The 13,309-nt window shown below is 43.1% G+C and overlaps 1 protein-coding gene across 5 annotated transcripts in view; it reads left to right on the top strand.

Annotated features, from left to right (window-relative positions):
* The window catches only part of FDFT1 (farnesyl-diphosphate farnesyltransferase 1), a 42,206-nt gene that overhangs the window by 21,084 nt on the left and 7,813 nt on the right, over positions 1–13,309 (top strand). For all 5 annotated transcript variants that reach the window (XR_003790855.1, XR_003790854.1, XR_003790853.1 and 2 more), the window contains 3 exons: positions 62–253; positions 5,389–5,565; positions 6,682–6,834. Coding sequence is in view for 2 of the 5 variants with exons in the window: in XM_029203557.1 (XP_029059390.1) it covers positions 62–253; positions 5,389–5,565; positions 6,682–6,834 (522 nt within the window). In the remaining 3 variants the exon portion in view is untranslated. The remainder of the gene's footprint in view (positions 1–61; positions 254–5,388; positions 5,566–6,681; positions 6,835–13,309) is intronic.

Here is a 13,309-nt window from a genome sequence, read left to right as displayed (position 1 = left end):
TAGCATTTCTGTTTTAGTAAAAGTTTCATTATTAAAGTACTTTAAAAATCATCTTTTACAGTACTGTCACTATGTTGCTGGGCTGGTGGGAATTGGCCTTTCTCGTCTGTTCTCGGCCTCAGAGTTAGAAGATCCCTTAATTGGTGAAGACACAGAGCTTGCCAACGCTATGGGCCTGTTTCTGCAGAAAACAAACATCATCCGTGATTATCTGGAAGACCAGCGAGAAGGAAGAGAGTTTTGGCCTCAAGAGGTAATAGGTTCAGGGGATTTGGGGAGAAATAATTTTGAATGCTCTCTGACAACAAAACATTAAACCCTTTTGGTTGCAAGTGACAGAAACACAAATCAAGCTCCCTTAGACAGCATAGGAGACGGTGTAGACTAGGTTAGGATTTAGTTTGCTTCAGGGGGACGGGCTGCATCCAGGGATTCAGACTATGTAATAAGGCTTTGTCCCCTTTCTACCTCTTGGACAGGCTTTGTCCAGTGGTGGGTATAATGTCCCATGACTCACTCATAGGCTTGGTTCCTATGCCCATCCCTTAATCAGTCAGTAGCCAGAGCGTTGAGCACTCAGTCTAGACCTGGAATATGTCTGCCCACACGTGTAGAATGGATTTCCTCCAAGAAAGAAGGACTCGGTGGCAAGAAGGGGCACCAGACGGGCACCCACTACAGATGTTCATTATCAGAGACAAGAGTGGATCTTTGACTTAATTTAAAATGGACAGGAAAAGGAAGGGCTTTGACATTGATTTTATTCAGAAGGAAAGCTAGGAAATCTTATGACTATCTCCTGATTTTACTCCAGCATTTACCTTTTGTTTTAATCCATCAAATGGTATCCTAGGGACTTCCCTGGTGGCGCAGTGGTTAAGAATCCGCCTGCCAGTGCAGGGGACACGGGTTTGAGCCCTGGTCCGGGAAGATCCCACATGCCGCGGAGCAACTAAGCCCGTGCGCCACAACTACTGAGCCTGCGCTCTAGAGCCCGTGCTCCTCAACAAGAGAAGCCACTGCAATGAGAAGCCCACGCACCACAACCAAGAGTAGCCCCCGCTCTCTGCAACTAGAGAAAGCCCACGCACAGCAATGAAGACCCAATGCAGCCAAAAATAAATAAATTTATTTTTTTTAAAAAAATAAAGATAAAAAAAAAACGGTTTCCTAGAACCAAGCGCTTTTAAGGTGAAAAAAGGCAGGTGAGAAGGTGGAAAAGATATTTGGAAGTTATACTGCACATAAAGAGTTAATATTCCTAATATTAAAAGAACTGCCAAAAGTTAAGTAAAAGACCAACTGCACAGAAAAAATGGGTAAAGGGATAAGAACAGGTAGTTCACAGAAAGAAAGATGGAAATGATCCTTAAATATTTGGGAAGGTGATCAGCCTTACTCCTGATAGGTGAAATTCACATTAAACCTCCCCTGACCTCAGACATCATAGGTTTTCAAGCCTCCCAGGTGACTGTGGTGTGCAGCGAGGTCGAGAAACAGCTCTTGACAACCCCTCCTTTGACACCAAGGCTCAGAGAAGGGAAGGGGCTTGTCTCAGGACTCCCAGAAGGGGAGCTTCTGTCTCCTGGGTCTCAGCCCGGTGCCTGTCCAGGAAACCACACCGCCTTTCAGACGAGGCTCTGCATCCCTGCAGGTGCCTCACTGCCCACTCTTCTGTGAAATAGAATAGTTTATACGCCAGGCAGTGGTGCGAATAAAATGAGAAAAACTTCTAGCACAGAGTGCTTAGTAAACGTCAGCTCAAGCAGCTTAACGACCACAAAAAACAGTCGTGAGATACCATTTCCTGCATCAGATTAGCAAAATGTCGGAAGTTTGATAAGCCGTAAGCCATGCTGGGGAAATGGGTGCTCCCGTGCGGGTGGTGAGCGCAAGCTTGGCCAGTGACGGCTGTGGGAGGTTACTGACCGCAGCCACTGTTTGTAATAGTTACGTTTATAAACGACTCAGATGTCCATCCGTACGGGACGGAGGGAATGAACTATGGTCTATCCATGCAGTGGAGCACCAAAAGAGCGAGCCTACTGTGGAGTGAGCTCCAGGTTATATTACTAAGTGAAAAAAGCAAGATGCGTAACAGAATGTGTAGTTCCAATGGAAGGATAAACCAGAAAGGAATAAAGTTTTCAGTAATTATATTGTGAATAATAATATTGAAACTATTATAGAAACTTTACAGCTTAAAGAAAATAGGTAATTTTGTTCATATCATTAGGAAGCAAGATTTTCAGTCTAAAATAAAAGTTGCAAAGATAGAAAACACTTAAGCAAAAACTCCAGTGATCCTAAACTGGATTGGAAATATCAGTATGAACTCATGATATCGTTTCTCTTAGAAAATTCTAGCTCCATCTACTAAGAGTTGTATTGTAGAAAGAGGTTCAAGTGGCTCCTCAGTCCCCTTGATGGGACCCTAATAGTTTTTGATAGCTGCCGTGCCATTTGGTGGTATGTCAAGATGTTCCAAGCTCATTTTGTACGTTTTTTGACTGGGATTTGGACTCACGCAGCTCTTCAGGAAGCCTAAGCTTTCTGTTAATGGGAAATGGTGCCTCCAGACCACACTTGGGCACTCGGGGTGGTCATTGCTCTCGGAGTAGTCGTCGTATATATTTAGTTTTAAATCTAAAGTATTTACCTTGTAGTTTATATTGATATTTCCAATTCAAACTCAGGACTGTTACATAGTCTCTTCTGTATTACATCTCTACCTCTTCCTCATCCACAGTCGTATTTCTCAAGGAAAATAAGAGATGATAGAATTAGTATATCCCATAATGACTCATTTGCTTTTTTCCCACATTACAGATGTAATTACACATTACCACAGTCTCTGAATAGTGACTGTAGTGCTACTGCTACCAAGTATGACTACTGAACACAGTTGAAAATGTTTTTGCATATGCTAGCTAATTTCCTATTTTTATATTGTATTTATATGTAAATTGTCAGATCAGATAGCCATTAAGACTGGACTTCCCTGGTGGCGCAGTGGTTAAGAATCCACCTGCCAACGCAGGGGACACGGGTTTGAGCCCTGGTCTGGGAAGATCCCACGTGCTGCAGAGCAACTAAGCCCGTGCACCACAACTACTGAGCCTGCGCTCTAGAGCCCACGTGCCACAACTACTGAAGCCTGTGCGCCTAAAGCCTGTGCTCCACAACAAGAGAAGCCACCGCAATGAGAAGCCCACACACCATAATGAAGAGTAGCCTCTACTCATTGCAACTAGAGAAAGTTGTGGCTCACGGGCTCTAGAGCGCAGGCTCAGTAGTTGTGGCACACGGGCTTAGTTGCTCCGTGGCATGTGGGATCTTCTCGGACCATGGCTTGAACCCATGTCCCCTGCATTGGCAGGTGGATTCTTAACCACTGCACCACCAGGGAAGTCCGTTAATATTTATGAATTTTGAAGAAAACAAAGAACGATACTTCCTTATGTTTATACATGTTGGTAATAGTTTGTCCTTTATACTTCAGGGTCACTTTTTCTGGATATAAAGTTTTTAGCTCACATTTTCGAGTTTCTTAAACGTGTTACTCCATGTTCTCCCGCTTTAGGACTGGCTGTTGAAAATCTAATGATAACTTACTTTTCTTTTCCGTATACGTTATGGGTTCTTTTTCTCCTCCTTGGTGGTCACTGCCTAGATCCATTATCAATGGAGATGCTAAATGGTGCTATCTTAATTCTGTCATCCTTTCTGCATTTATTAGCTGGAATTTTGGATTTTGCAAAACTGTGATGATGGTAGCATCATAGTGTTTGGATTTTCCCAGATTCTCACCCAAAAAAAAAAAAAAAAAAAAGGTGACAAAAACTCAGCCAAAAAACTGAAACAGATGTATCCAAAACAATGGATAGCATGTCCAGAAGCACAAGTGACAAAGCATCCCCAGGAACTCCAGAACACAGATGGGTGCAGACAAAACAGCAGCTCCGAAAACAAACCCTGCAAAACCTGTGCAGGACAAAGCCAAGGTGCTACAGGTGTCTCAGACCCGAGAGCGGGAGTGGACAGTGGGATGGACCCATTTGAGAAGAGCAGGTGAAACAGGAATGGGTGTTCCTTCTCTGGCTGTGGGCGAGTCCACGGGGGCCATGGAGAAGCCTGGAGGAGCTGGAATGCATTGGCCCCCTTGAACTGGACGTGGACACAGACCAGTCAGGATTCTTTTCCAGGATTGGGCCCACCTTGAGGGGTGAAATAAAAACTGAGCAGCGGGACCTATGTGACATCAACCAGATGCAACATATGCATCTTGTTTAGGTACTTACTGGAAGAAACCAAGTGGAAAAAAAATTAGTGGGATAATACGACTGCTAATTGGATAATTTGTATTAAATATTTATCGTTAACTTTTAGTTGTGATAAGATATATGTACAAGAAAGGTTCCTAGTGTTTTAGATATTCATAATGAAGTATTTGTGGATAAAATGATATATTAGGGCTTTAATTTAAAATAATTTTGGGTCTGGGGACGTATAGCTGGAACAAGATTGGCCAAGTGTCAGTAACTGTTGAAGCTGGTGGATGGATATGTAGGCGCCCATTAGCGTTTTTCTCCAGGTTCTGCAGGACAGTCTAGTACCAGCAATCTGAGTGGGTTTAGGTGCAAATTAAGAATGGATAGCAAATGTGACTTACCATAGAATCTCTTAGTCCTTTTAGGCCTAGTCATTTATTTTGGGGAGTGTATAAAGTCACAATAAGCGTTATTCTTTAGGAAGCTTAAGAATACCCAAGGATAAAAGTAAATTATTTGCTAGCTTCAGAGAATCCTCTAAATACTATTAAAGATCATCAAACCAATTCTGTTGTTGGAGTTGAGGCTGTTATTTCATTTTCAGGTCACTAAGGTCAAGGAGGTAATGTTCTTACAGTAGAGACTCAGCTCATTTCCCCAGATACACTTGTTCAGCAGTGTTCTTGTCAGAACTGGGAGTGTAATGTTAATCATTAATTATTTTGACGCCTTGGCCATCTTGAGAATGTTTAGTGTTTAGCTTGTAGTGCTGTTGTAGCTGATTTTGTTAAAGCTGGTTATCTTTTCAGGAACAGACCAATGCCTTGCACATAACAGGAGGCCTCTTTGGCCTGAGGTCATCAAAGTATTGCTTAGTACATGCTGCACTAATTGTCCCAAAGGGACACTTTCCCAAATACTTAACTGACCCTTGATTGTAGTCATAATAGACATTGCATAGAGGTTAAAACGGACTTGGTCTTGGTGAAAGATGAGGCAGCAGCTGAGAAAGGCTTTGTATATCATAGTTCTTATACACAAAGATCCTTTCATGTGACTTGTACGCTGTTCCCCTGTGCGTGTGCTGACTCGTCTTTCGATCTTCTTATCTGCCTAGGCTTGGAGCAAGTATGTGAACAAGCTGGGTGACTTTGCCAAGCCAGAGAACATGGACTTGGCCGTGCAGTGCCTGAATGAGCTCATAGCCAGCACGCTGCACCACATCCCTGACGTCATCACTTATCTTTCACGACTCAGAAACCAGAGCATATTCAACTTCTGTGCTATTCCACAGGTGTGGATCGGGGAGGCCGAGGGGTCGGGGTGGTGTGCTGGGGATGGCATGCCTGGAATGCGTGTACTGTTTTGGCCTGTGTATTCCGGAATGTGGTTCCTCAAAAAAATGACTCTAGTGTATTTTCTTCTGCCAGGGGCAGGCACGTTCACAACACCTCCCCTCTGCCCCATGGCCATCACACTCAGGTCAGCCTTGAGGTTAAGCCTGCTTCTTTCCGGAACCTTCTAGAACCCTTTTTTCTAAACGAGCTAGTTTGATGTTTATCCTCACAATTAAATCTAGGGCTTTGAGTCAGATTTATGAGGAGTGCTGGGTGAAACACAGGTGAAGCTGTTACTAAAAAGTCTTATTTAAGCACCTAATTTTGGCTCTCCTTTCCCAGATCTTGGGATAACAGAACCTGGTCCTGTGGACCTAGGAGCTTATACTTTTTAAATGCCTTTACCAGTTATTTCCGTTTTTAACTCAAATAAAATGAAGAAAGTTATAAGATTTAACTGATTTGGAAGCATGGTTTCATCTTGTTCTAATGACCAATCTGACCAGTTGATGGAACTAAACTCTTTATGCCAGACTTATGTTTCCATCTATCCTAGAAATAATTTACCTTTGAGCATGGGAAACTACACGGCCCCCTTTCTTTTGTCCTTTGCCACCCTCATGCTACTTTTTTTTTTAATGTATAATGATTATGTTCATTGTAGGAAAAATGGGGAGAAAAAACAAAATAGAAAAACCTTTCCAGATATTATTTTGGAATATCTATTTTTCAGATCTAATAACCCATTGCCCCAGCATGGAAAATGTTACATTGGCTTGTGTTTGTTTTTTCCAAATAAAAAGGAAATATCGTGACTAAACTATAGAATTATTCAAGACTGCAAAGGGCACTTGATTCTGTGTTTTGCTGAGAAAGGGAAACATGGGAAAGGGAGAGGTCTTGACTTGCTTTCTTTATGGGTCTTTTCTCTTGGTTAGTTGCATCTTAGCCCTTCGGCACTTTCTACCGAAGGTTCTCTTCCCTTCTCATGATGATTGCTTACCGTGCAGTTTCTCACTTCTTTTCATGAAATGAGATGAATTAGTGTTTCCTCTCTCTCTCCTTATCTGTAGGTCATGGCCATCGCCACTTTGGCCGCCTGTTATAATAATCAGCAGGTATTCAAAGGGGTGGTGAAGATACGAAAAGGGCAAGCAGTCACCCTGATGATGGATGCCACCAACATGCCCGCTGTAAAAGCTATAATACACCAGTACATGGAAGAGGTGGGCTTTCATTTAATAATATCACTATTTAAACACTTCGTATTTGGATATTAGATGATCTTAACAGCTCACAGTGTTACGGCATTGGTGTTGGACGGGTTGGTGTCCTTTATTTGGAAGAATAGGCACAGAGCGCCGAGTGTTGGGAGCTGCCCGGTACCCTGGTCAGAGGGGATAAAGGAAGCCAGGCCTTAGGATGGAGCTCCCAGGAGAATCATATTTTTTGAGCTGGAAGATGAAGTTAGAGGCCAACCAGGCTTCTTGTCTCACGGCTGAGGCGTGTGAAGCCAAGACTGTGGCTGCTGACGCAGCATCTGACTGAGTGGATCCAGGACCCCAGGCCACACTCCCGACACCCGGTCCAGTACTTTCCACTATGGCAGGGACCTCAGTTGAGAAACCATTGTGGGGGATTCAGCAAAGGAAAACCATCAAACTGCAACTATTTCTAAATTTTCTAATGCAGATCTCATTTCAGATGCCCAAACCATCCTGTAAAACAGAACATGCTTGTTCTAGTCAAATCTCCAACTCTGGAGGGTGTAATACATGACTTGGTTCAAAAGAACTTTTTCTTAGAGGCTAGAACTCTACTTGCCAGGCCCTGGAGTAAGGCTTCTCAAATGGAGGTGATCTGGCTTCCCCCTCCCCTGGGGGACACTTGGCAATGTGTGGAGACATTTTTGATTGTCACGCTGGGGTGTGAGTGGCTACTACCATCTGGTGCGTAGACACCCGAGATCCTTAGGTTGGTTCTTAGTGAAGACTGAAATACTGCAGAAGGAGATGAAAACATAAGGTCTCCCTCCCCGCAGATCACTGCTGCCCCTAGTTTTCTGACCCTTCCAGTCCCCCGGTTACGCTTTGACAGGGGTGAGATTTGTAGCAGCAGTTTCATCTAAACAGAATGCTACAAAACAACTCTTTCCTCTGATTTCCATTGCATATTGCACCTTCTCCTTGTATTTCCTCCCTGTCTTGCAGCTGCCAAGTTTTGCACCTCAGCATTTCTGCCCGAGGCACCTATAGAAGGTATAAGAGAAAAATCAGATTTAAAAAAAAATCCTAAGATTCTTTTACTGACTAGATGAATATGTTCAGCCATTGACTAAAAAACTGCTACTGACGAGACTTGGGAAATTGGGGTTCACTGTTTAGCCAGCACTTATTTGGGGCGTACTCTGTGCCTGGCACAGCAGCCAAATAGGTGGATACTATTAACGTCAAGGAAATTTGAGGCCCTAACCCCACGGCTGGGGCCAGAATTTGGACCCAGGTCTGGCTGACTTCGGAGCCTACACTGTTCACCACGATTCTAAGGGCTTGAATTACCCTTTCTAAACTGAATAGTGCCTTTTTTAGGCGCTGTTTCTCCATTTTATGTAAATTAGAAACATTCTATATGGTTTGTAGTTCAGAGAATATTTTAGTTTTATTCTGATCACTGATTTTAGAAAACGATGTTTTAAAAACTGGTAGGCAGTTCCATACTATATTAAACTTCAGATTGTATTAGGTATTTTCCTTAACTACTGGAATTAAATCTAGTTGTGATTCACAGTTTGATTTAGAGCAGGGCTGGCTGACCCCCTGATTTTGTAAATGCCTTTTTATTAGGACATAGCCATGCCCATTTGTTTCCGTATTGTCCGTGGCTTCTCAGGGCTCTACAGCAGCAGAGCTGAGTGGCTGTAACAGAGGGGGCCCACAAAGCTGAAAATACTTTCTTGGACCTTTAAGGAAAATTTTGCTGACCTCTGATCTAGGGCATGAATTATTTTGTTTAAAATTACTCTAGGGACATCCCTGGCGGTCCAGTGGTTAAGACTCCACGGTCCCAATGCAGGGGGCCTGGGTTCGATCCCTGGTCAGGGAACTAGATCCCACACGCATGCCGCAACCAAAAGATCCTGCATGCCGCAGCAAAGATCCCACACGTGGCAACGAAGATCCCACATGCCGCAACTAAGACCCGGCACAGCCAAATAAATAAATGAGTATTTTTTAAAAAGTCTATAAAACTACTCTAGTGAAACTCAGGGTATTTTGGAGGAAATACTAATAAGTTGATTTGACTCAAAAAACTGAAAATTTCTAAGTCTCAAGTAATAGAATGTGATAATGGTTTTAATATCAGCCTTAAGGACTTTTTTTTTTTTTTTTTTGGCTGCATTGGGTCTTCGTTGCTTCACGCGGGCTTTCTCTAGTTACGGAGAGCGGGGGCTACTCTTCGTTGCGGTGTGCGGGCTTCTCATTGTGGTGGCTTTTCTTGTTGCGGAGCATGGGCTTCAGTAGTTGTGGCATGTGGGCTCAGTAGTGGCTCTCGGGCTCTAGAGCGCAGGCTCAGTACTTGTGGCACATGGGCTTAGTTGCTCCGTGGCATGTGGGATCTTCCCGGACCAGGGCTCAAACCCGTGTCCCCTGCATTGGCAGGCGGATTCTTAACCACTGCACCACCAGGGGAGCCCAAGGACATTCTGTCAATACAATTTCAAATGAAGACTTTTTGTATGAAGTCCACAAGTTGTCAGGCTTTTTGCTGGTGGCCAGACGTTAACTCTACTCCTGCATCTCCTCACTGACCACGTCCTTTGCAGTAAGACGGGAAGACATTTACCCCTCAGGTCCCTGGTTGTAGCAGTAGCGCACCTGCAGGGGACTTCAGAGTTCTCCTCTTGCAACTCTAAGGTGTAAAGGACGAGGTGGAGTGAAGCCCAGATCCTCTGAGCAGGGGAGCTGCCCCTCAGGCCCTCATCCTCTGGAGCAGCCCCAGCTGGAAACCAGTCTGGCTACCTGGCAGCTGGTGAGAAGCTAACCAGCTATTCCGGGGCAGAAACAAATGCTCAGGCAAACAGCCAGAAACTTTTATTCCCTTCTCTGCCAAAGATGATTCCTTGGCAAGGCCCAACTTTTTCAAGCAGGTAGGGCTTCCCGTTTGTCTGTGGTCGGTCTAGAGCGGCGCCGTACTCTCGGTCCCTGTGGGTCCTTGTGACTCAGAGTGTGGTCCTCCTCCCGGCTTCTGCGTCCCCTGCCGGCATGTGAGCGGTTCAGTCCTTGAGTCAGAATGTGCCCACAGCAGGATGCCCAGGTGGCGCCTGTGAACACAGTTTGAAGAGCACGGCTCTAGCTCCCCACCTCGTTCTCAGTCAGCTGTGCATTTAACCCTGTGAGCAATTATGGAACCGGCTGCTGTGAATTTGGGTTTGGATGCTGTGAACTCAGGATTGGATGCTGTGAACTTGCGATTGGATGTCTGAACTCGCTGCATTTTTGTCTGTGTCCTGACCCCCATCTAAGCACTCTTTCCCTCCTGCCCTCTTGCCTGAGCTCCTCCGCCTTTCTCCCCCGCCCCTGCCTCTCGGTGTATATCTGCACTCAGGTCAGTCCCTGCAGACAGCAGGCACATCCCAACTCCTCCTGGGCTTCAGCTCTCTGCCTCCCCGCTCCCTCTCCTTTCCTTCACAGCTAAGCTTCTTGAAAGGGCAGGTGTTCTTCTTCTTCTTCTTTTTTTTAAAAAATATTTATTTATTTATTTATTTGGTTGCGTCAGGTCTTAGTTGCGGCAGGTGGGCTCCTTATTTGTGGCTCAAGGGGCTCTTAGTTGTGGCATGCATGTGGGATCTAGTTCCCGGACCAGGTATTGAACCTGGGCCCCCTGCATTGGGAGCGTGGAGTATTAACCACTGCACCACCAGGGAAGTCCCAGGGCAGGTGTTCTTAATGTTATTGATTCCCTTTTTTTTTTCTCAGCCTACTTCATTGTAACTTTTGTTTCCTACCTTTGTCGTTAGAACTTTTCTTACCTAAGTGATTTGATGATTCCCCCCCACCCCCACCCCGCGCACAGATCTCATGAGCACTTTCTTTACTCTTCGCTGATCCCACTGTATCGTTTGACACTGTGGGTCTCTCTCCTTGAAGCCCTTTCCTTTTTTGGTTTCTATGACACTTGACCCCAGTTCAACCTCTTACCCCTCTGCCTGCTCCTTTGTCCTCTGGCTCCTGGTGCTGGTGTTTCCTGGGGTTCGTTCTTGATTTTCGTGTTTCCTCACCACATAAGGGCTCTCCAGCTCCCCCAGCTCTGGCCTTGGTCATTAACTTTTTTTTGCTGTCTGATGACATTACCTTTCACCTAATCGTGGAATCCAGGTAGCCTGGAGGCTGTTGCATGTCGTCCTCTGTTCTCCCTAACCCACCTCAGGAATCTCCACGTCTTGGTTGTTCTGGTTATGCTTTCATACTTGTCACAATTTTGTGCACATTACCCTCTGACCGAGCACTTCTAGAACTTTACCTACAAAAAATAACCAGAAAATGTGCAGCAATGCTTATTGGAGCATTTTGTCCTCATGCCTCGTTGGGAATGAATTGATTAAATTGTACTACATTCACACTATGCAGCTTGTGTTTAAAAAAAGAATGACATTATTTTGTGGGTTCTAGCGTTAAAAAATGTCCATAAAAAATCGTGTGAGTGAAGGAAGTCAAATTATAGAACAATATGTTTGTAACCTATTAATTTAATAGGTTTACAGTTTAAATAAAATTTAAAATAGGTATACAATTTAAATAAAATTGTGTGTATGTATAACTTGATATGGATAATATAGAATGATATATATTTGTACATCATATATAATCGTATATAGTACGCATAATATATAATACATCTCTATGACATTTTGTGTTTGTATAGAGGCTTATATGGGTGTAGCAAGAGGTATAAAAGGAACTACACCAGTTTAATATGTGACGGTTTGTACATTTATATGTATAGGCTAATAAGGACAAAGCGAGGGGGAATAATGTAAGGGAATTTTGATTTCTTTATTTTTGTTTTGCCTATTTTTATAAGCATAATTCCATCATCTACAATTTTTTCTTTTTTTTTTTTTTACTCTGTTTCATTAACTCTCTCTTCTTTTCCCCTCACACCCCTACAACACCCCTTCTTCTAACCACCATTTTCACAGAAAAATAGCGTGAGTCTTCTTTCTCCTGCTTTTACAGCAGAGGTTAATGAATTGTCACGATTACAGGGTATTCCCAGCTGATACTGATGAGGCAGGTCCAGAAGTAAACCATTGGGTTATTTCCTATAAAGGCACTACTCTGTGGTAAAGTAGATTTAGTTTTTTCAAGCCTGCTAAGATAGAAGTTGTGGGGTGGGGGAGGACAAAGAATAAAATAATTAAACTATAAAACTAAACTATAAACAACTATAGGATTGTTTTTTGTTTTCTTTTTAACATCGTGCAATGTTTTTTTTTAATTAAAATATTTTCAAATTTTATATTGGATTATAGTTGATTTAAAATGTTGTGTTAACTTCAGGTGTACTGCAAAGTGATTCATTTATACAAATACATATATCCATTCTTTTAGATTCTTGTCCTATATAGGTTATTACAGAATACTGAGAAGAGTTCCCTGTGCTATACAGTAGGTCCTTGTTGATAATCTATTTTTTTTCAGAGATTATTTATTTTTTTAACATCTTTATTGAGGTATAATTGCTTTACAATGGTGTGTTAGTTTCTACTTTATAACTAAGTGAATCAGTTATACATATACTTATGTTCCCATATCTCTTCCCTCTTGCGTCTCCCACCCTCCCACCCTCCCTATCCCACCCCTCCAGGCGGTCACAAAGCAACAAGCTCATCTCCCTGTGCTATGCGGCTGCTTTCTACGACCTACCTCCCTTAGGTTTGGTAGTATATATATGTCCATGCCTCTCTCTTGCTTTATCACATCTCACCCTTCCCCCTCCCCATATCCTCAAGTCCGTTCTCTAGTAGGTCTGTGGCTTTATTCCTGTCTTACCCCTAGGTTCTTCATGACATTTTTTTTTCTTAAATTCCATATATATGTGTTTTTGCATATGGTATTTGTCTTTCTCTTTCTGACTTACTTCACTCTGTATGACAGACTCTAGGTCTATACACCTCATTACAAATAGCTCAATTTCATTTCTTTTTATGGCTCAGTAATATTGCATTGTATATATGTGCCACATCTTCTTTATACATTCATCCAAAGACGGGCACTTAACGTTGTTTCCATCTCCGGGCTATTGTAAATAGAGCTGCAATGAACATTTTGGTATATGACTCTTTCTGAATTATGGATTTCTCAGGGTGTATGCCCAGTAGTGGGATTGCTGGGTCATATGGTACTTCTATTTGTAGTTTTTTAAAGAACCTCCATACTGTTCTCCATAGTGGCTGAACCAATTCATATTCCCACCAGCAGTGCAAGACGGTTCCCTTCTCTCCACACCCTCTCCCGCGTTTATTGTTTCTAGATTTTTTGATGATGGCCATTCTGACCGGTGTGAGTTGATATCTCATTGTAGTTTTGATTTGCATTTCTCTAATGATTAATGATGTTGAGCATCCTTTCATGTGTTTGTTGGCAGTCTGTACATCTTCTTTGGAGAAATGTCTATTTAGGTCTTCTGCCCATTTTTGGA

Source organism: Monodon monoceros, unplaced genomic scaffold, assembly GCF_005190385.1.
Source record: "Monodon monoceros isolate NGI ecotype Baffin Bay Population unplaced genomic scaffold, NGI_Narwhal_1 Super_Scaffold_5, whole genome shotgun sequence".
Taxonomy (NCBI): domain Eukaryota; kingdom Metazoa; phylum Chordata; class Mammalia; order Artiodactyla; family Monodontidae; genus Monodon; species Monodon monoceros.
The sequence above is the reverse complement of the archived record's forward strand: the minus strand, read 5'-3'. Positions and strand labels throughout refer to the sequence as shown.